The sequence below is a fragment of the Spinacia oleracea genome, chromosome 3, assembly GCF_020520425.1.
Source record: "Spinacia oleracea cultivar Varoflay chromosome 3, BTI_SOV_V1, whole genome shotgun sequence".
Classification (NCBI taxonomy): domain Eukaryota; kingdom Viridiplantae; phylum Streptophyta; class Magnoliopsida; order Caryophyllales; family Amaranthaceae; genus Spinacia; species Spinacia oleracea.
In genome coordinates, this window is record NC_079489.1 from 90,468,271 (window position 1) to 90,490,365 (window position 22,095).

Consider the following 22,095-nt stretch of genomic DNA (forward strand, 5'->3'; position numbering starts at 1 on the left):
TGCTGAATGTGGAAGATAGTATCTTGCCTTCTTGGTTGAGACGGCCTACGTTGTCCACTATCCACCTGGCTCATGGTGGTTCTTGCCGGCCGTCGAGAAAGTGAGGCCAATGGTGCATCATCCATGAAGGGGGTTGAACCTGTATCTGAGAGTTTTGTCTCTCGGGGACGGTCAGACTGGGCTGTCTGTGCCCTCCTGGACGGTCCAGGATCAGGACGAGAAGGTACCAAAATGCGGTGCGGGGTCATAGGTAAATTCGAAATCCTTGTCCATTGTCTCGCTCATCATTAAGAGGTTGGTCCTATCGCCAGACATTTGACCTGGTGATTCCATTTGAAATGTCGTTCCCGTCCCGTAAGACTGAGAACGGATGGTTCGTATTTCTTCCTGGAGGGTGTCCATTTGAGCCTTGAATCCAGCCAACATATCCTTGAGTTGTCCAGCTGACACCGGCAAGTCTGCGTTTTCTTCCATTACAGTGTCGACATCTTCCCTTAATTCGGCATCTTCATCTTCAATTATTACCGGCTCTGAGCGTTGCTGCTCAATCAGAGGACTGGGACGAGCGCCTTGTCCTACGGAATGCGTGTTTCTCGTCTCTCCCTCAGAGAGGAAATTCATCAGTCATTGCGGCTTTATCTGTCTCGTCATGATTAGCGTTCGGCGAGCTAGCAGAGTGTTGGACGTATACCATGATTCCTTACCTCCCCACAGTCGGCGCCAAATGTTGTGGGAGTTTTTCCTTATGTTGCTGACGAGGAGGTATGCGGTCCAGGTAGAGCTCAATCCACGTCACGTCAGGCCGAACTACCTGCAAAACAAGAATATTCCCGTAGGAATATTCCCTCCAATGCTTAAGTAAGATTGGGGGTTTTTGGAAGAATAAGACAATATTAAATTAAGAGAGAGAGAGAGAGTTGATGTAATCAATGATGAGGTATTTTCTGTGTTGAAACTTGTGCCCCCCTTTCTTGGGAAATGGGGGTATTTATACTTGGTGTCTTTATGGGGATTAATCCTAAATATGTGGGTCTTAATTGGCTAATTAATGAGGAGAGGACAAGTGTCTCTATCAGCATATTCCTCTTTTGGGCCATGGTCCAAAGGAATTTATTGGGCATATTGCTTAATATTTGTCCCGTGAAGAAGGGAAAGTGAACCAAGTGGCTTGCTGACATGCATATGTAGTGTCACGTGGCACTTACGGATTGGTCCACGTAGACCGGATAGTTTTACCCACAACACCTACTGAAAAAACACTTTTCGATTCAGGGGTGGTACTAGCTACAACATCTAATTGAGAAAGGGGATCAATTCAACGGGGGAAGCTTCACCTTTAGTTTCAAACACACTGATCATGACGATTACCTTGCTCATAGCATAAAGGTATATATTCCACTTAGGGCTTATTATGTTCACCTTTTTTATTACGGAGAAGAACAACATCATTAATAATTAATCAGACGTACGACATCTACAAAAATAACATAAATATGTAAACCACGGATTTAGGGGGGAAAAACATAATTGTTACATTCAAAACAATTACTATTCTGCCTCCAAAATCATAACTCGTACTCCACGTCTAACTTGACACGAGCATTGATTTTCAGTGTATTGTTTTTGCATCTTTCCAAATACAGCATTCACAATCTGCACATGATTTGTTCTGATCGGCGAGGTGATGTAAACCCTAAACCGGCTACAAGAATCCAAATTACCTTCCCAATTATTGAAACCATAAAATAATCTTATCCATGGATAGAGAATCAAGAACCTAGTAAAAGTTAAGAAAAATCCGAAAAATACAGGAACCACATACACCCAGAAATAGGGAATAAAAATAGAAAAAAAACTAAAAAAGAGGAAAATTTGGGAACCACATACCCCCAGAAAATAGTGAACAAAAATAGCAAAAAAAATCGAAAAACAAAAACAGAACGAAGGCTGCAAAAGTAGTCTAATTTCTTTTGTGGAGCGCTAAACCCCGCCCTATTAATACTCACCCGTCCTATTAAATGTCACCATTACCCCTCCTTATATTTACCCCTTCATGTTTTACCTTTTACCTTACTTTTACTCACCATCTTACCTTCAACCTTACCACCCACCTTCAACTTTCCAACATTCCTCCGGCCAAAACTCCGGCAGACATCCGACAGACCCCCGGCGGACCTCCGGCGACCCAAAAGCTATTTTTTTTTTGTCCAGTAAAACTTACAGAGGCTTCTTCAGTTTGAGCTTCCACCATGGTAGAGACTTCTGCAGTTTAAACTCGTACCATGGTAGGAGCTCAAACTGCAGAAGTCTCCACCATCTTGGTGGAGACTTCTTCGTTTTAAGCTTCCACCATAGTAGAAGCTTAAACAATAGAAGTCTCCACCATGGTCCGAACTTAAAACAAAAAAGTCTAATTAATTTATTTCCGGAATAACTATTTCAATTCAACACTTAATTACCAAAACTATTTCGTATTTAATATCACTAATTAAATAAAAAAAATAGAATTACATTTTTTTTAGCATGGAGACTTCTACGTTTTAAGCTTCCACCATGGTGTAGACTTCTTCGTTTAAAGCTTCCACCATGGTAGAAGCTCAAACAACATAAGTCTTCACCATGGTGCGAGCTCAAAACAAAAAAGTCTAACTAATATTTTTCGGAATAATTATTTCAAATTCAACAATAATTAAAATCGAATTAATATGCAGACTTCTTCATTTTAAGCTTCCACCATGGTAGAGACTTCTGCAGTTTGAGCTCCTACCATGGTACGAGCTTAAACTGCAGAAGTCTCTACCGTGATGGAAGCTTAAAATGAAGAAGCCTCTGTAAGTTTTAACGGACAAAAAAAAAAAATTATCTTTTGGGATGACGTGGATATTCCCCGGGATGACTCGTACATGTAAGAATTTTGATGCATTTTTTTGCCGAAAATTTGCATCGTCGGAAAAAGTGCTTGCCGGAGTGGTGGAAGCCGCCGGATTTCTGTCGCCGGAATTTTGGCCGGAGGTCCAGCCAGAGTGGTGGCTGTCGGAATATTGGAAGGTTGAAGGTGGGTTGTAAGATTGAAGGTGAGTTGTAAGGTTGAAGGTAATATGGTGAGTAAAAGTAAGGTAAAAGGTAAAAATAAAAAGTGGTAAATATTAGGAGGGATAGTTAGGACATTTAATAGGGCGGATGAGTAATAGTGGAGCGAGGTTTAGTAAGCCCCTTTCTTTTCCAAGAATACTAAAATAGTAAAATCTTAGGAGAGGAGGTTGAATGGAGAGGTCACCATATTTCTAATTTTTTTAATAAAGCTAAGAAAAATAAGAGTTTTCTATTCCATTCATAACTAAAATAATTCAATTAAATTTAAATAAAATAAGTTTAAAAAATAAGTGAAAATGATGATTCACATTGAATTATTAATTATTAGGATAAAAATTAAGCAGTTAGCAAGTGCATGTGCGTGGGAAGTTTGTGTTGATTAGATGTGGATGAGATAAAGCTGTTAGACCAGGTACGGAATGACCTTGGTAAGCACACAACACCCAAAACCTAACCAACAAATAAATATATATATATATTTTGAAACAATTGGTGCAACAAAAAGTGACAAGATAACCAATAAATGAAGATGTTGGTAATGTTGTCGTAAAATAATAATCCATTCGTCCCAAAAATATTTTTCCCATTTGTAATTTTACGCGTTTATTAAGAAAAAAGAAACTTATAAGATTAATTAATCCATTTGTTCTTGATTATTAGTTTTATTTGAAATTTTGTCACTATTTACCATTGAAGAGGGTCTTCTCATATATTCCCAATACGTATTTCAAAATATATTCACGTGTGATCTTGTTTTTTTCATCTCAATGTGTAGTTTAACGTACAATATTAAATTTTTATATTATTTTAAGGTACGTATTTGGAGATATTTATGTTTAATATATTGAGTTGAAATGGACTAAAAAGTCATAAGGGGACTAATGTTTAAGAACAGAGAGAGTATAATTGTTGTGTTTTATGGGGAATTGTTGCTTTTTTGTTCCATTTTCACAGGAAATTAAAATAATGGTAAGGGTTTGTGATCCAATAGAATTTAAGTTTTAAAAGTGATATTCATTAATCCATCCCAACTTAAATCAACCAATGAGATTACAAAGTCTTTACTGACAAACCAATATAATTACAAGGTTTAATTACAAGGAGTAGATTAAAAATGAAAGAAAAGTAGTGGAAATATCATTTTTGGAAAAGAAAGGAAAACCATGTAGTAACGGAGCAAGTATCGCAAAATACAAAAAAGGGCACGAAAGTGAGGCGAGAACCACAAGTTTTCATTGATGTTTGTGCATATTTATTTATATAAAGGCCAAAAAACGGAGCATTACACTGGAAAATTGGGTAGGCGATCGATGTCGTAGAACTTAATTACAAACTCTAAGGGCGCATAAAATAATAATAATAATAAAGTGGACATGAACGAGGATGAATACATGGATATAGGTGCGACGACGCTGATCGTCTCTCCAGAAGGGAATGGTGTAAGCAGTCGGATTCAAAAGTCGTCGTCTTATTACAGTTTGATGTGCTTACCAGAAATGGCATTACAGCCTAGTATCTCTTCTGAAGTCGACTTATTAGATGATATTGCCGAACCTCAATCTCAACCTCAACCTCAACCTCAACCTACACCACAACAACCCCTTGGAAAAGAAAAGCCGTCTCATGATGTTGAACAAGAAGAAGATGCTCAAAGTGGAGTAGATCTCTTACATTCACGCCAAGTACGTTAGTTTATGGAGTATATATATACTACTATTTCTCCGTTTCATAATAATGTATAGGTCGTCGTAAATATAAAATTAATATACAAGTATACATATTAATTTGTTGATTTTTTTTGTTTGTGATTAGGATGCTGTCATGATGAACCGTTGTTGCGCGGATGACCGAGGTAGTAATCTGTTCAAACGTAGCCGAACAGCTCAAGTTCATAACATATCTGAGAGGGTACGTACTTTGACTTTTTTTTAACTTTATTCTCATACGGGTGCTGGTGCTTCATATTGACTTTTTAATCTAGGAGAATGATTTTATTCACTTTTTAATGCAAGAATTCATTTATGTATTATGTCAAAATAGAACATTTTTATGATATTTGTTTTATTATACGGCGAAAAATCCACATCCATAATAAATCTAAATGAGGGAAGAGGATTGAATTTGTGATATATTGCATACAGTGGCAGATCCAGGATTATGAGTCAGGGGTGGCATAAAAGTAATAAGAATTGTTATTACTATCTCCGTTTCGTAAAGATCTTTACGGTTACTATTTGCACAATATTAAGACAAAAGTATAAAATTTTGTTAAATGAAATAGGGATAATGTGTAAAAAAGTGGATGAGTATAAGAAAAAAATGAATAAAATAAGTGAAATTGAGTGGAAATTTGTAAATATTATGGGGTAAGAAGGATAAGGTAATAAATTTTCATTTCCCAAAAATAGAATAAAGCAAAGTGTAAAATACATTATGAAATTGCCTAAAACGGAAAGTGTAAAGATCATTTTGAAACAGATGTAGTATATATACTTCCTCTGTTAGTTTCACAATAGATGCATCGTTTCTCATTTGTGCACTATTCATCAATCAACTTTGACAATCATTTTGTCACTGTTGTGTAAGAAAAACATAGTTAAGTGAGATGTTGTTAAATTCGTATCAATGCAACGATTTCAAATATCAACTTTTTATAATTTTTACTTATACGCATTTAGAGATTGTGCAAATAGAAATTATGCATGTTTTGCGGAACGGATAAAGTATTAAGGACTCACCACCAAATGACTCGTATCAGTAATTGTGTATCTTTTAATATATAGTTATAATAGTGATAGGCTAAAAATGACGACAACAAAAAAAAAAAAAAAAAAAAAAAATTTAAAATCTGTAGTTGTTAATAGCACAGCACCTGCGACTTTAAGGAAGTCAGGACACACTTTTGTAAGTTTCCACTGCGACATGGTTTTATTTTGCAGGTTTACTAAATAAACTAAATTTCAGTTTTCTATAAGTATTAAGGCCCGTTTAGTTTACCTTATTTTCCTTTATATGATCTGATCTGATTTGATCTGAACTTATTTTTCTTGATCTGACCTGAACTTATTTTTTCAAATATAATCTTATCTGCTTTTCATAATTAAGATTTAAATAACAAAAACTTCAACTATTAATATTAAATAATTTACATGTAAAATGAATTTTATTCAAATTTATAATATTGTTATAATTCCAAATTAGTTACTTAACTTTCGTTACCCCGTATTATTTAACTATTTCATATATTAGATAGATTTGGATATAGCCTGGATAACCTGATTCTAATTTGACATGATTTGGACATACCGGTTTTAATATGGACATAATGGTTATGACTTGTACATTATTTGGACACACCGCTTCTAATTATGACGTATGTGTTCTGATCTGGACATGATCTATACAAATCGGTTCTGATCTGGACATGATCTGTACGGATTAGTTCTAATCTGGACATGAGTTGTACAGATTAATTTTGATCGGATATGATCTGCACATATCGGTTCTGATATGGACATGATGGTTCTGATCTTTACATGATCTGCATATACCGATAATACCAGTTCATATATGAACATATCGATTCTGATCTGGACATGATCTGCACATACCGGTTCTAATCATGACATAATAGTTCTGATCTGGACATGAGATGTACAGATCGGTTCTAACCTGGACATGATTTGTACATATCGGTCCAAGGCAGATAACCCTAGTCCAGAACAACAGACCCGACTGCTAACCGGGCAACGAGATTCCCGTGCTGAGGCATTGCAGTAAGGGGCTTGACCAATTCAAAAAATTATTCTAACAATTATACACCACTCATAAATAAGAATTTGTGTTACCTTTTTTTTATCAAATAGTTATACTATGTAATTAAAAAGTTATACTCTTATAGTCAAATAGTAATGGTTTATGCTTAGTGTTTTTTTTTATTTTTATATGAGTAGTTATGTGAGCGATTTTCTTCAATATTGCTTAAAAAACGTCAAATTCCCAAAATACGCCACTTTCTAACTTAATTCCAACCATACCGTCCACGTCAGCAATAAAATCGGTTTTTTTTTTTAACAAAGCGGCACTAAACCGCTATCTCAGGTAGCGGTTTACATATCTTAGGTAGCGGTTTACTTGTTTACTTATGTAAACCGCTATCTAATATAGCGGTTTATGTAAACCGATATCTCATATAGCGGTTTAGATATTCCCTAAATAAAAACTTACAGTGAGTTTCCAAAACAAAAACTTACAGTGCCCCCATTATGTTTTAAAGCAAATCGTCATCTGAGATAGCCGTTCTGTTTTAAAGCAAACCGCTATCTCAGATAGCGTTTTATACCATTGAACCGCCATCTGGGATGGCAGTTTTCTTTAAAACAAAACCGCCATTTGAGATGTCGGTTCAACGTTGAACCGAAAAAAAAAGTTATTTCTCTTTCTCCCTTGCTGACGTAGACAGTATGGTGAAAAGTAACTTAGAAAGTAACGTATGTTGGGAATTATTGAATATTTATGCAATATTGAAGGAAATCTCTCTAATTATGTTGAATTAGTTATCTTTTCTTTTCTAATAAAAAATGTGTTAATATAACGTAGTTGGTTGAATTTTCGTAACTTCGGGTTTATAGTTGTGATTTTTGTGTTAACTAGTTGTTAGACCGTGCGCTAGCGCGCACGATCCCCAAGGTATATATTTTTTTTGAATTTTTTTCGTAAAATGACATTTACAAATTTATGGCGAACGTTGGGAAAACAAAGTTAAAGCTCGATTTACTCGGAATTTATAATATGAGATTATAAATACGTTTACGAGAGGTGTCATCGATATTTTAACATTCCACATGCAACATTAAGTTCTCCAAAATTGTTATTGTAGCATTCCACATGGAACATTAACAACGTGCTTAGGTCGAAAATGGAAGGGGACGCATCTTAGAGAAAAGCAAAGAAAAAAGAAGGTGAAAACAGACATTACACTATTGATAAGAAAAAGACAAAAAAATAAAGAAGGAAATTAAGGGTATATAGGTAATTGCACTATTGGGTGAATAGTGTTGGAAATTCTCATTGGGAAACACAAAGGGAAAAAAGTGAGTGAAAATAAAAGAGTCCCACATGGAAAAAACTCTTCATATTCTCCTTGTTTATTAATTGGGGAATGAGTGTAACTCTTGTTTAAGAAAGCGTGAGAGTGGTATGGGTGGACACATCACACACGCGCGCGCGCGCCGGGCCAGGCTCGGGCCTCGGGCTCTTGGGAATGTGGTTCGCGGGCGTGGGGTGGGTTTTGTGGGTCAACCCTATTCTTTTTGGTAACTGGACCGTTTTGGTTAAGTCATTGTTACGGGAATCTGTATTGATTACGTAACCGTTGGATTAATTACGTCCGTTACTACATTCAATGTTTCTGACCGTTTTTGGCTGTTGCAATATTCATTCCCTCAGCCGTTTTTGTCTGTTGAGTTGCTCTCCTTCTGATTACTTAAATCAGAGTTTTAGTTTCCTTCAAACACTGAAAATCATTCACACAAATACGAAAACACATTCTTTCTCTCACAAAAAATTGCTCTCGGTTTTGGGCATACGTTCTGACTCCATCCGGCTTTGTGAGTGCACACAACGTCGGAGTTGCGCTAATCCTGGAGGGCGACCGCATTATGTTCTACTGCACCGGGAGGTAGCGCGGAATCGTCTTTTAGGACAGTGGGTGTCCACGACGCAACAATTGTTCTTCGTTCAGTTCACCGAATCAGATAAGTTTGTTCTAATTTTTGGTTTAGTCGCAACAAATAGTAATAGAAGTTCAAGTCTTTATGAGTGTTAGGATATAGTTATATACATATCATACTTAAAATTTTGTTATTAATAGTTAAGTGATACGAACGGTCTGATCAGACAAAACTCACTGTATTTAATGCGAATGTTCTTAAATAATTTGGGTGATGCTTGATCAGAGACGAAGAGATAAGATCAAAGGGAAGATGACAGCACTTCAAGAACTGATTCCCCATTGTAGAAAGGTATTGTATTTAAGTTGTTTTATTACTCCGTACTTTTGAGTTTTGACAATGAGAAAGAAAGATCTTATTACTCTTACTTCACTGATATTGCTGCCAAATTACCACAGAAGGACAGAGCTTCCATCCTGGAAGATGCTGTAAACTATGTGAAAGCTTTACAACTTCAACTAGAGGCAAGTATCACATTTCTTCTCTTACCAATTCATCTTTACTTTATCATCTTTACATTGCCTAAACGTCTAGTTTATGATTGGATTTTCAACTAGTCTTTTTAGATTAAATGATTTGGAATTCAACTGAACAAATTTAAATTTAATCATTTGTAAAATCATATTTATGTCCCAAAGCATATTAAGACGTTGTGACTATTGGACCCGGTAAACGGGTAGTTTGGAATTTTGGATCGAGTTTCAAATTGGGTCCATTTTGATCGTGTCATTTTAACATTGGGTCAGGTTCGTGTATAGGTTGGGTCAATTCATGTTCCTGGTATAATTCGATTTTTTGATGATCAGATCGGGTTTGAGTCAGGACTTAGGGTTAACAGTGGATCGGGTCAATATTGGTTCAGTTTATATCAGATCGATTTTTTCGGTTTAAGTCGAGTTTTTCTGGTTAGATCGGATTTTTTCAAGTTTCAAGTTTTGATCAGGTGATTTCACTTTAAATTTGGTTGCAATTCATGAAAATACTCAATTCAATTATTATTAATATTATTTTCATGTAACCATATTTCTTATAAAATAATTAAGAGATAAGCATATGTAGTTCGGAGTTTACTGTTTTATTAGCTAGTATGAGAATGTAAATGACAAGGTCTTACACTTTCACATTGTTAAAAGTGATAATTTAGGCGATTCTAGTCTTTTTTCTACTAATGTATGATCGAGAAGACGAGACATGAAACACGGACAAATATAATAATACTCTTAAGTTTTAGTGATTAATAAAACCTTATCACGATTTAGTATAGTAACTACTACATTATTTGAAACCAAACGTTCATACTCGGTATTACTCCCTCCGTCCCGGAATATTTGAAACGCTTTCCTTATCGGGCCGTCCCGGATTACTTGAAACGCTTCTAAAAATGGAAACTTTACATAATATTTTATTATTTTCTGACCTTACCTAAGGCCCACCAACAACCCTACTACCCCAAATAAACATTAAAAAATTCATTACCCTCCACCACATCCCACTATCTATACTAAAAATATACCCACTACTAACTACCTTTCAATTAAATAAGAAGTCAATTATAATGAATTAAACTCCGTGCCAGTCAAACGGTTTCAAGTATTCCGGGACGGAGAGAATACTTAATAGACAATATGTGGTTATAAATAAAATTTATAATGATAAAAATAAAAATAAAAAAATAAATAAAGTTTAAAAAAAAATTGTGTTATTTAGTTTGAACTACTAATAGATTTGATTTTTTTTTTGGGTTCGGATTGGTATCAGGTGTTTGGTTCCGATCAGTTTCGGGTTAATTCAAATTTTAGAGTTATTTTCAGTTCGAGTTACTTCGGTTTTGTGCGAAGATCGGTTCGGGTTACTTCCGTATGGGTCGATTCGAGTACGAGTCATTTCGGGTTAAATCAATTATAGGTCGGTTTGGTTTCGGTTCGGGTCAAAATTTGGATTTTGATTTTTGGGTTGATTTCGGGTGGGTCAAATGGGTGTGAATCGAATTGGTTTTTCGGGTGGGGTCAGTTTTGTGAGGTGTATTTGCGAGTATTATGACAATGTGAAAACTAGTTATGAGATTAGAATGTGTGTTTTGTTTTCTGTAGTGCTTTGAGTAGTTGGTTGTTGATTAGGCAGCCTTTAATAATCAGATGATGGTAAAGACACGAGAAAGCGAACACCTAGCACGACTTATGAATGGTGTTGCAATGCAATATTCTGGTTTGCCGCCCATAAGACCATGTATAGGAACGGGTGTTGGAATGGCATATGGATGTGCAAGGTGTTCGACTCCAAGTGGGAGATGGATTCATCTTTCTCCAGCTTCAGCTTCAGCTTCAGGTGTACACCCTTTTTCACCCTCACTGCTTCCAGTTTTTCCTTTCCCTGCAATGTCCCCAACAGCAGTTCGGCCTGCCAACGTAAACTGTACTGGTGAAGCAGAATCCTGCACTCCGGTGCTGGGGCAGCCTGGCAAAGGTTGTTGAGTACAACTCTAGCTACTAGGCTGCTGTGCCAAGCTCATGCTTTCAATAATGGTTTTGAAAGATTTCATGTTTTCTTGTAATATACTTCAAAGTTCAAAACATGGTACAATGTCTTAGCTTCTTTTTCCTTTTACTTTCCGTTTGAACAATAATAAATAAACATGGTACAATCTAGGAACTAACTTCAACAATTAGACGCCAAGCTAGTAAACATAAACTAAGGTATCAGACAGAGAAATTTACAGAGGCGAAGCAGAGCTTTTATTCAATCATCAACATAAGGAAGTTGTGTATCAGTAAAAAAAAACAACAGACAGAAATTTAACTTATGGATTGTAATAGTCCAATAATGTAGTAATGGATCATATGATTTACTTGTATTTCCTCTCCTTAACTGGTCCTCTTGGAATTTTACTAAGAAATTTGGTGTCCAACTTTTTGTACAATCTCTTCATATCTCCTTTCCCTTGGGTGGCAATGTAGCTTACCTCTCTTTCGTACCGTTCATAGAGAACCGGAATCAGGATCAGACCGAGAAACACTGTAAGAAATGAAGAACCGAATATTAGTTATGATCAAATATTAGTGTAGAATATGATTTCCTAGTTCATTCATGCTTACCAACGTACAACACATTGAGTGCACTGGAGTAGCTTCCAAAGATGGATAATAGCCAAATAATCGCTAGGGCCTGAAAAGAACAGAAGAGAGGAAAGAGCATTAGTTAAAGGTCTGGTGAGTAGTGATAACTCCTTAATTGTGAAGCTGGCAAGTATTGCATACCACAAAGAAGCGTACGAAGTCTTCTCCGCATGAAATCCTATAAAACTTTATCAACACCTTATTGATTCTTGTTAATACATGTTTGGCTGTTGATTCTGATACTTGAATGTCATATATGGTTGGAGGTCTCCTGCAGTTAAGTTTAAATACATGTGTCATTTCTGATGTCTGTTTTAGTATAAAGAGTTATAGATAGAAAGATTAAGGGGCGGAGGAGGGAGCTACCATCTAAAGAAACTAGCTCCTTGAATCCAGATGAGAAGGATAAGCATGAACGTCATGAGCATGTAACATACAACAGTAATGAAATGGAGCTCAACCACTTCAAATAGAAACCATATCATTGAGAATCCAGCTAATATTGATGCTGATAAAGTCTTGTTCCTCCACAACAAAATATCAGCAACTGCCAAAATAACAATTAATTAAGGAGGTAATAATTCAAAATTTAAAAATTAAAGTGTGTAGGAAATGAATTAATAAATTACCTCTACGACCACCTAACATAGAATGCAATGGCCTGTTGCGGCCAAACATTTTCGACATAGTAGACGGGCCAGGAGCTTGATCGTCAGAGTCTGAATAGATAGGCATTGGCTAACAATATATTGCTCTTTAGAGAGATGGATTACGGTTAATTAATTGTATGAGATGGATGAAGTTATTGGTGCATTACTGTACCGTGTGTAGGTGTTTATATATGGGATGAATGATGTTCAAAGTGTTCTAAACTTGGTATTAAAGAAACGTATTATTACAAAACAAAATTAAGGAAGGAAGGAATGGCTTTGCCATGGTTTGGAAGGTTGCTTATTTGCTTCACATGCATATGCCTTGTCTACCATGCACCACCTCCTCTGTTATGCCTAATTTATTAAGGATTTATGTGTTTTAATTATTGGAAAAAACCCATTTATCACTTTGCAAATCCTTCTTATAAATTAATTCTTTATTTATAAAATTATTAAATGAAATATCGCGCAAAAATCCTTTTAATAGTAAAAATGTAAATCCTACTGCAGATTATACAAACCAAGGGAATGATGCTTGATGTATTGAAGTTGAACACACGCTTTCAATATTCCAGCTACACTTATATCACATGCGCCTTCTCTGTTACCAAAATAATACTGGTGCTGATTTGGCAATTTCATCTTAATATATTATCCGAAATAATCTAATATATATATATAAAGGGGAGTTTTTTCAAGAGTTTTCGGTGCGCCACGTAGGATTTCCACGTCATCAAGTGTAATTAGATTGTTAATTAATTAAATAAATAATCTAACAGTCTTATTAAATAAATAATCTAAGAGTTTCGTAGATTGAAACTAAAAGAAACTAAAAGGATCTAAATCTAAGAGTCCCACTTTTCTCCTCCCTAAAGCAGAGTAATCGAATTAAAAATCCAAAGACATCACAAATTTTATCTTAGGATCTAAACTAAATAAACATAGAGTTCAAGGTACCATATACTACGGATAGATAAACGTACCATATACTACGGATAGATAAACGATATTTTATAATTTTATAATTTTATTTACATTAGAATTCTATTTGCATTAAACTATCAACATTAGTTATAAATACATGACTTTGTATGTTCAACCCGTATCTAACTATCAACATAATAATTTCCAAAAAAATTCTCAACTTTTGTGATCATGGCTGGGTAAGTTTTACAAATACAAATGCTTTCCTTTTGTATTGATCCGTGTGTTATTTTATATTTGTATGGTGAAAATATGAAGTACGTAGCACTATTTAGTTTACTATTCTATCTACTCGACTATTGTTGATGATTTAAGTACTCCGTATGTTTATTTTTCAGAAATATTTCGTTGATTCGAGCAATTAATTCAAGCAGAAACGATTGGAAAATAAAAGTCCGTGTTTCAAGGCTCTTTGATGTGCTAAATTTCCGTAAACAAAATAGTGTGATTAGTCTGGATATGGTCTTAATTGACGAAGAGGTATGTAATTCATCTTACTATGTAATTGTGGCGTCATATATTTTTTTCCCTTTTTTTTAACTTTCAATAATAATTTTAAAAAAATTAACCCGTGCATCGCACGGGCTTTAAATCAAGGGAAAATTTGTGCAACAATTCCGTCAAAGATTGGCGGAAGGCAAAGTCTACACAATAAGACATTTTTCTGTCATCCCTAATAAGGATTTATATCGTGTTGTCCATGACAACAAGATAATGGTACAATTTTTTCATAATACAATTGTTAGAGCTGTTGCAGATGATGATAACATCCCATTGTATAGATTTGATTTTATACAATTACATTTTTTGGAACAATTCCGTAGTAATGCAGTACTCCCTGGTATATATTTCTCCCTTTTATACGAAGTATATTTTTATTTATTCCAACTCATGCACATGAAATTATAATTGACTCACCCCTATTATTTACCTTTTCTTATAAGATGTGGTTGGTCTGGTTGTGAACGAAGTCGGAGACTCAATCGAAATAGAAGACAAGTGGTACATACAATTTTAGTTTTTTTTAATAGCAATAATAATAAAAATAATATGCTTAATTGAATTATCAAATATGTTCAGGGGACAACGCATCCAAATCAAGTTTTGGAACGATTGCTTTGTTGAGTACTCAAAACAAAAAGACTTACTTAGTGACTCTACTAAGCCTTTTTTTATAGTCGTTACTTCTACCATGGTTAAAGAATTTAATGGTAAGTATTATACTAATAATATTAAACATTACAATAGCTCTTACCATTGCTTGATAACTTTCTCCTTTACTTTTATGGTATAGGTAAACTTAATCTATGTACTTCTTCGTCAACTAAAATCTATATAAATCTTGAAGTCTCTGAAGTTGTTGAGTTGAAAGGTATATTAAGGTATGCAAATAGTATTATTTTGGATGTATAAAAATTTGCTTTCAAATCAAATAATATTGACCCATGTCCTTCGTCGTTGTTGCAGTGAAAAGTTAGAGAATACTACTATTGGGAAGCTTGACATACAACATACCACCATGAACGCAGAAGACATTGCTTCTAAGACAATTGATATTTCAACTCTTATGAATCATGTTCAGAAAACCGTTGAAAAGGTAGTTTAACATGTCATATTTATTGTTAATTATAGTAATGTAAAAGAAGCTTAAAACGAATCTTTAAATAATTAAAGACACTTGATAAAGGCATGAATAATTTAAATCATGTTGTGATTGTACGTCGTGCGTTGATATGTTTTGTTCCTAGACTTCCTACTGCTTTGTATTCCATACGGAGTAACAAGATTAAAATTTATGTTTGTAATTAATTAAGGAAAAGCGAACCATATATATTTATATATTTATCATTTCTATTTTTAAATTAGCAAGTCTATTATAATTAGCTTTATGTATATATTTTTTATATTAACTAAATCTTAATTATTAATTTTTGGGCATTTACAGGACTTAATCTTCTATTGCAAGGCTAAAGTGACTAAAGTTTTCGGTGAAAATAGCTGGTACTATATCTCATGTCCAGGGTGTAAAAGACGCATAACACCAAGAAAAACAGACTTCTGGTGCATACCTTGTGAGAAAAAAACTGAAAGGCCAATTCCAAGGTTCGTATCATTTTAAATTCAATGTTCTCAACAAGTAACTATCGTATGCTCCTTTTTTATAAACATTTATATTTTTCTTAGGTACCGTTTGGAGTTTGGTGTTCTTGATCATAGTGGATCTACAATATTTGTGATTTTTGATGAAGAAGCTAAGAAACTCATTGGACAAGATGCAAGTACTCTTTTTGAGGCAAATATTTATGAAAAGGTTTTTCAATAGCTGCTTTTTTGTTTTCATCTTAACAATGTCTTTGAAATGCTTTTATAACTTGGCACTAATTAATCTTTGCAGGCTACTAGCAACAACGATGATAGCGACAACGATGATGAAGTACAAATTCCGAAAATCATTGAAAATAATATAGGGAGAGAATTGTTATTCAAAGTTAAAATCACTGCTTATAACCGTAAGATAAAAAGACAAACTTTTACTGTGATGAAAATTATCGATCCAACTTTCATCGAGGTAATTATTAAATGTTCATGAGTTTGTAAAAATTTAAGTTTTACAAATAAATAATTTTTTTAAAAATACATGTACCTTTTTTTTTTTTTTTCAAACATTAATGTGATTTTATCTCCTAAAATCACTATTTATTTGAAGGGCAATGATAAGGAAACAAAGGACAAGGAAATGGAAGACAACCTTAAGGATGGTAGTGATTCTAAGGAGGATACCAATGATTCGTCCAATGATACATCAAAAAAGTCAAAGGTATATAATATGCACAAAAATTTTCTTACTTATTAATAAATACTTATAAATATATTCATCCTTTTACTCCTTCATCCTTAAATTAAGAATCAATGTATTAATCTTTTGGTTTTACCCTTTGTATATATGCAACAAAGGACGAGAAAGTTGTAGACAACAAAAAACGTCCTCATGATGGTAGTGATACTAAGGAAGATAACAATGATTCGCCCAACGACACAATAAAAAAGGCCAAGGTAAACCATATTAGCAAACATTCGTCCATTTTTATTAATAGTTATTTAAATTAAAAATCAATGTACTCATCTATATGTTCAACCATTTATATATGCAGGCTTAACTTCATGACAAGGGGTTCTCTCAAAAATAATAATAAGGAAGCATGCTCATGGATCCGAAGATTTTGATTTTTATTATCTTTTAGTTACAATTATCACTTTCAATAATAGTAGACAGTTGTGTTGATCAAGTATTTTATGATTTAGATTTTCCTTATCTTTTAGTTACAATTATCACTATTTTCATTATCTTTTAAAGGATTTTATGATTTTTAATCCAATTTATCTTTTAGTTAAAGTTCCTTTTAGTAATCTATAACATTGCACATACTTATGATTAATGGAGTTATATGTGCTTTATCATATCTCAATTAATTATGAAATTGAAATCTTCATGTGATAGGCCGGACTTTGAGTCAAATAAGTTTAATTTATTTGAATCTATCAGTCTAATATAAGAAAGAAAAAAAAGATAATAAAAGTATAGGATTAAATAAATGAGTAGACCCGTGAAATCGTATTTGATTAGAAATTACTATTTACGTATAACTATTAAATTGATTATAATTATGTTTAACTATTTAATTGATTAGAAATTACGTATAACTATTTAATTGATTATAATTTATTGAACATAACTATTTGATCATAATATTTAACTATAAAGTGTAATTATTTAGTAAAAAATTGATTCTCCGTATAAAAGACACCGTTACATACATATATTATATAAATGATGTGATGTGTTGGACCATACCCGAAAACAGCATTTCATGCAAAAACAAATACTGTGATAAAGATCGCAAATCAAAGCTAAAACGGTACTTCAAAGTGAATTTAATAAGAACAACAATCATGTTCCATGCCACCTAAAACTTTGACTCTGAATCTCTTATTATAGATCAAAGAAATGTGCATGTGCAGTCAGCACACAGCTCATGTACCAAACGTTAATCTATATCTAATTATTTTTTAAAGGTAATTATCTTAATCTAATTATTAGGACTAACCTTATAACATGGCGAATATATATAACATACTCCGTATGTAGGTAGATCTTTAGATAATAAACAAAAAGTTTGTAAATTCGTATATAGTATCTATCAGCATAATTAATTTTAGTCTTAGAATTGGAAAGTGATTAGGAGTCTAATAGAATTTTAATATACTAATACTTTTTGAAGGAGTTTATAATTAACATAGCATTATTATTATCTTTAAAACATTCCATACGAAAAAAATGTTCCAACGAAATTGGTTCATAATCTATCTCTCCATGTTTTATACTATAATGATAAGATAAATGTTTTAAAAGATGATAATTAAAATCTAATATAAAGTCTAATAAAAACAAAAGATTATAAGAGTATAGGATTAAATAAACAAGTAGACCCGTGAAATCGTTTAACATTATAAAATATAAGTATTTGAATTACTACGTATAAGATAAATTTTTTTAAAGATGATAATTAACATAGAATTATACTCTATATATATTACCCATAATGATAAGAAAAAAAGATGATAATTAACGTAGAATTATTATTATCTTTAAAACACTATTGGATTACAATTCTAATACCAATATATTAGTCCTAGAGTTTAAGTTGGTTTTGGATTTCCATACATTAGCAGTAGCATTAGATTATGATATTACGTATCTAAGTCAACTAGAAGTATTGGAATCAGCATGTACTATATATATCTTTTATCATAAGCATATTAGTCTTGACATACCAACGTAAAAAAACATAAAAAAACTATGAATGAGGATTCAAGTGAAAAGGCTTTGCAAAGAGAAAGAAGACAAAGAAGACGGGTGTATAATGCGGGCATGCCCATAGGGTTAAGGTGAGGCAGAAAAGAAATCAACTCCTTTCTTTAAAAAACCATGAAGGAATTTGGAAGGAAGGGCAACAGCAGGTGCAGTCGTTGGTGGTAGATTCGTTGAAAAAGGTCTTTAAATTTGATATCGATCCTCATCAAAACATCGATGTAGATTATGTATTAAGGGAAATGGACCTTCCTCAACTTTCTGATGAAAATGTTAACATGCTTAGCCGACCTTTCACGGACGATGAGATTAAATTGAGCATGTTTTCAATGGCTAGTGCTAAATCTCCGGGCCCAGACGGGTACTCAGTTGCCTTCTTCAAAGAACATTGGTCAACTGTGGGTTCGTCGGTTTGTAAGGCAGTTTTGAGCTTTCTTTCTACGGGATATCTTCTAAAAGAATGGAATCATTCTCTCTTGGTCATGATCCCAAAGCGGGATGTGCCAGAGGAAGTTGGTCACTTAAGGCCAATTAGTCTCTGCAATTCTATCTACAAATGTGCTTCGAAGTGTATTGCTCAAAGGTTGAAGCAGGTGCTGCCGTCCATTATTCATCCGTCTCAACATGCTTTCATTTCTGGTAGATACATGACTGACAACATTCTGTTGAGCCATGAACTGATCGACAAAGTTAACAAAAGATCGACGGGCAAAGGGTATTTGGGAGCTATCAAGATTGACATGAGCAAAGCCTATGATAGAGTCCACTGGGATTTTCTCATTAGGGTTCTTAGAGCTTATGGATTTCCAGCTCATTGGTTACAACTTATTTTTCAATGCATCTCAACAGTCTCGTATAAGGTCCTCATCAATGGTGAAACGACAGAGCAATTTCGGCCAAAATGTGGAATCAGACAAGGAGATCCTTTATCCCCATATCTTTTCCTTTTCTGTATGGATATTCTTTCTAGAATGCTGCAATTAGGAACAGAGTTACGTCAGTTTCAGGGGATCTCTATAGAAAGGAGGAGTCCAAAGATTTCTCATTTGTTTTTTGCGGATGATGCTCTTCTCTTTTTCCAAAGCTTCAGAAACGGGGTGCACTAATATCAAAGCTATCATCTCGAGGTTCTGTGAGATTTCAGGGCAACAAATCAATCTAGCTAAATCACATTTCAAGGTTAGCCCGAACACACCTGATTCTGATCGGCAATCTATTCGTAATATTCTCAACATGCCTCAGGTGGACACCCTTGGTATGCACCTTGGAGTTCCGATAGATTTACAGGGAAAGAAGCAAACCCATTTCCAATTCCTGCTCGATAAGATTGCAGGGAAAATCAATGCTTGGAATGCTATCAACCTATCGCAAGCGCAAAAGTTGATTCTCATCAACACGGTCTTGATTGCCACTACATCTCATGTTCTTAGCTGTATGGAAATTCCGCTGGAAATATGCTCAAAAATTGACTCCCTAGTCACTCGGTTTTTCTGGGCAAGGAAGGAGAATAACGGGATGCATTGGGTTAAGAGGGATTCAGTGCAACTTCCTAAAGGAATGGGGGGGTTAGGAATAAGAAACATGGCAAATTTGAATAGAGCTCTCCTCATGAAACAGGCCTGGCGACTACTGAATAACCCTCAACTGGTCCTCTCAAAAATTTGTGACAACAAATTACCCTTTGCGCTTCTCAACGGAAATCCTACTACAATTTTAGGGAGGGGCCTTTCATGGGGGATGAGAGGACTGGCCAGAGCCGGTAACCTCATTTTAGATGGGTGTGATTGGAAGATTGGCAGTGGTGACAAAGTCTTCGCAGGAAAAGCCAGATGGGTACACGGCAGGATTCCAGAATTCAAGTCCCACATTACTCAACAGCAGGCAGAAGAGTGGAAGGTTAAGGACTTTATACTGCCCTTTGGAGCAACTTGGAATCATCACAAGATAAATTCCTGTTTCAGATTCTATGATGCTCAGAGTATTGTTTCTTTGGAGCTACCGGAGGAGGAAAATCAAGATTTCCTTTATTGGAGGCATCACAAGTCAGGGAAACTAACAGTCAAAACAGCATATGCTATGCTCTCCTCCAACGAGGTTCCCTCAAATCAGAGAACTCGGATACCAGATGTGTTTAAACTCTTGTGGTCCCTTAAGATTCTTCCTAAATGGAAGCTCTTCATGTGGAAAATTTTCAGAGGGGGTCTGGCTACGAAGGTAGGTCTTAATAGGAGAGGTATACATGTTTCTCTGCTTTGTGACTTCTGCAAATACAGGGATGAAGATACCCAACACATTTTTAGGTTTTGTGACATAGCAAAGGAAACTTGGAGGGGTGGGAACTTAGGTATCCACTCAGAAATCAATGGGGATCTTCCTTTTTTGGATTGGCTCCTCTATTATATCCGGCAGTTTATCGGCCAGGATGGTAGGGAAAGTGAAAGGTGTACGTACTTCATAGGGACGTTGTGGGGTTTATGGGTATCCAGGAACAACCATGTCTTTAGAGGAAGTGCGTGGAATAGGGTAACGGTGAAGGCGGTCATTTCCGAAGCTTGTAGTCAACAAGGTTTGTTGCAAAGTAGTGTTTCAACAAACATGCGTCAGCTGCATCCTCCAGATGGAGATCCTTTGTACCCCCCTGGGTTCTTTCATGCAACTCTAGCAAAAGAGGGGCAAGGGGGAGATCAGAGGGTTCTCTTAATCGATGGTGGATGGAACAAGAACACGATGAGAGCAGGAATGGGGTGGTACCTTGAAACGATCAACGATCTAGAAGTAATAGGGGGTGCGACCTTTGGGGTGGCTAGTTCATCTCTGCACGCAGAAGCTCTGGCTTGTCTTCTTGGCTTGAGATGGGCTGCTCACTCTGCTATCGACTCCGTAGCTGTTTTTACTGACTCTCATAATCTGGTTGCTATGTTACAGGATAAGTCACAGGTGGATATTCAGATTAGTTGGACTATCAAGGAAATCCAGCGGATTGGAAGAGTGTTCAAATGGTGCACAATTCACAAAGTGGACCGGCAGAGGATACAACAGGCACATCTGCTAGCTACCAAATCAGCTGCTACCCTTTTAAGTTTTTCTAATGGTTTGTAACCTTCTTTACGCATATGTCAAAAAAAAAAAAAAAAAAAAAAAAAAAAAAAACGACATGAACCAATTCCAGGTACTCGACCGTACAACTCGAATTTTAATGTTTTTAGCTATGCGATTTGATTTTACATAATTTGCATGTTCTTTTTGTGCGGCAGAAATAACAAGGGAAGTGCACTCCAGTGAAAAGGGTTTACAAAGAGAACGAAGAAAAAGAAGACGGATAATAATCAATGAAGAAATAATAAGGGAAGTGCACTCCAGTGAAAAGGATTTACAAAGAGAACGAAGAAAAAGAAGACGGACAATAATCAATGAAGAAATAATAAGGGAAGTGCACTCCAGTGAAAAGGATTTACAAAGAGAACGAAGAAAAAGAAGACGGATAATAATCAATGAAAAAAGACAACGGAGACGAATTGAATCAATTTCAGGTACTCGATTGTAAACTCAACTAGAATTTTGTTTAACTGGATCAATAATATATACTTAGCCTTGCAGAAATTCCCATATAGTTTCATACATGTTTAGAAAATTAGGATTATTTGCCTAAA

The 22,095-nt window shown here is 34.9% G+C and overlaps 3 protein-coding genes across 6 annotated transcripts; 2 read left to right on the forward strand and 1 right to left on the reverse strand.

Moving 5' to 3' along the window:
* Positions 1-4,306: 4,306 nt before the first annotated feature.
* LOC110791940 (transcription factor PHYTOCHROME INTERACTING FACTOR-LIKE 15) lies at positions 4,307-11,303 on the forward strand. Its single transcript, XM_056840569.1, has 5 exons — positions 4,307-4,775; positions 4,906-5,001; positions 9,051-9,116; positions 9,224-9,289; positions 10,961-11,303. Exons 1-5 carry the CDS (start codon positions 4,467-4,469, stop codon positions 11,294-11,296), a joined length of 873 nt encoding a protein of 290 aa, XP_056696547.1. The 5' UTR covers positions 4,307-4,466; the 3' UTR covers positions 11,297-11,303.
* A 231-nt stretch (positions 11,304-11,534) lies between these two features.
* LOC110791939 (reticulon-like protein B14) lies at positions 11,535-13,572 on the reverse strand. The gene is made up of 5 exons (XM_021996708.2): positions 12,568-13,572; positions 12,305-12,485; positions 12,080-12,209; positions 11,918-11,987; positions 11,535-11,837 (listed from the first exon to the last, which is right to left on the reverse strand). Exons 1-5 carry the CDS (start codon positions 12,671-12,673, stop codon positions 11,668-11,670), a joined length of 657 nt encoding a protein of 218 aa, XP_021852400.1. The 5' UTR covers positions 12,674-13,572; the 3' UTR covers positions 11,535-11,667.
* Positions 13,573-13,690: 118 nt separating this feature from the next.
* On the forward strand, positions 13,691-16,973 carry LOC110780325 (replication protein A 70 kDa DNA-binding subunit C). 4 transcript variants are annotated; one of them, XM_056840566.1, is made up of 12 exons: positions 13,691-13,754; positions 13,914-14,055; positions 14,333-14,416; positions 14,520-14,786; positions 14,870-14,957; positions 15,043-15,172; positions 15,521-15,678; positions 15,760-15,886; positions 15,971-16,144; positions 16,283-16,393; positions 16,531-16,629; positions 16,728-16,973. In XM_056840566.1, exons 4-12 carry the CDS (start codon positions 14,648-14,650, stop codon positions 16,731-16,733), a joined length of 1,032 nt encoding a protein of 343 aa, XP_056696544.1. In that variant the 5' UTR covers positions 13,691-13,754; positions 13,914-14,055; positions 14,333-14,416; positions 14,520-14,647; the 3' UTR covers positions 16,734-16,973. The 4 variants fall into 4 exon arrangements, with proteins under 4 accessions (XP_056696544.1, XP_056696546.1, XP_056696545.1 ...); XM_056840568.1 differs by lacking the exon at positions 14,333-14,416 and having other exon boundaries at positions 14,520-14,577; positions 14,656-14,786; XM_056840567.1 differs by lacking the exon at positions 14,333-14,416.
* The last annotated feature ends 5,122 nt before the right edge of the window (positions 16,974-22,095 follow it).

What these genes read in the sequence shown, in the direction of transcription:
- LOC110791939 (XM_021996708.2), bottom strand. Translation starts at nt 12,673, where the DNA reads ATGCCTATCTATTCAGACTCTGACGATCAAGCTCCTGGCCCGTCTACT. An exon ending in TATGTTAGGTGGTCGTAGAG is followed by an intron (nt 12,486 to 12,567) that starts GTAATTTATTAA and finishes TTATTTTGGCAG; the next exon opens with TTGCTGATATTTTGTTGTGG. An exon ending in ACTCAATGTGTTGTACGTTG is followed by an intron (nt 11,838 to 11,917) that starts GTAAGCATGAAT and finishes CATTTCTTACAG; the next exon opens with TGTTTCTCGGTCTGATCCTG.
- LOC110780325 (XM_056840565.1), top strand. Translation starts at nt 14,290, where the DNA reads ATGGTACAATTTTTTCATAATACAATTGTTAGAGCTGTTGCAGATGAT. An exon ending in GAGTTGAAAGGTATATTAAG is followed by an intron (nt 14,958 to 15,042) that starts GTATGCAAATAG and finishes TCGTTGTTGCAG; the next exon opens with TGAAAAGTTAGAGAATACTA. An exon ending in ATACATCAAAAAAGTCAAAG is followed by an intron (nt 16,394 to 16,530) that starts GTATATAATATG and finishes TATGCAACAAAG; the next exon opens with GACGAGAAAGTTGTAGACAA.
- LOC110791940 (XM_056840569.1), top strand. Translation starts at nt 4,467, where the DNA reads ATGAACGAGGATGAATACATGGATATAGGTGCGACGACGCTGATCGTC. An exon ending in TTCATAACATATCTGAGAGG is followed by an intron (nt 5,002 to 9,050) that starts GTACGTACTTTG and finishes ATGCTTGATCAG; the next exon opens with AGACGAAGAGATAAGATCAA. An exon ending in TGATTCCCCATTGTAGAAAG is followed by an intron (nt 9,117 to 9,223) that starts GTATTGTATTTA and finishes AAATTACCACAG; the next exon opens with AAGGACAGAGCTTCCATCCT.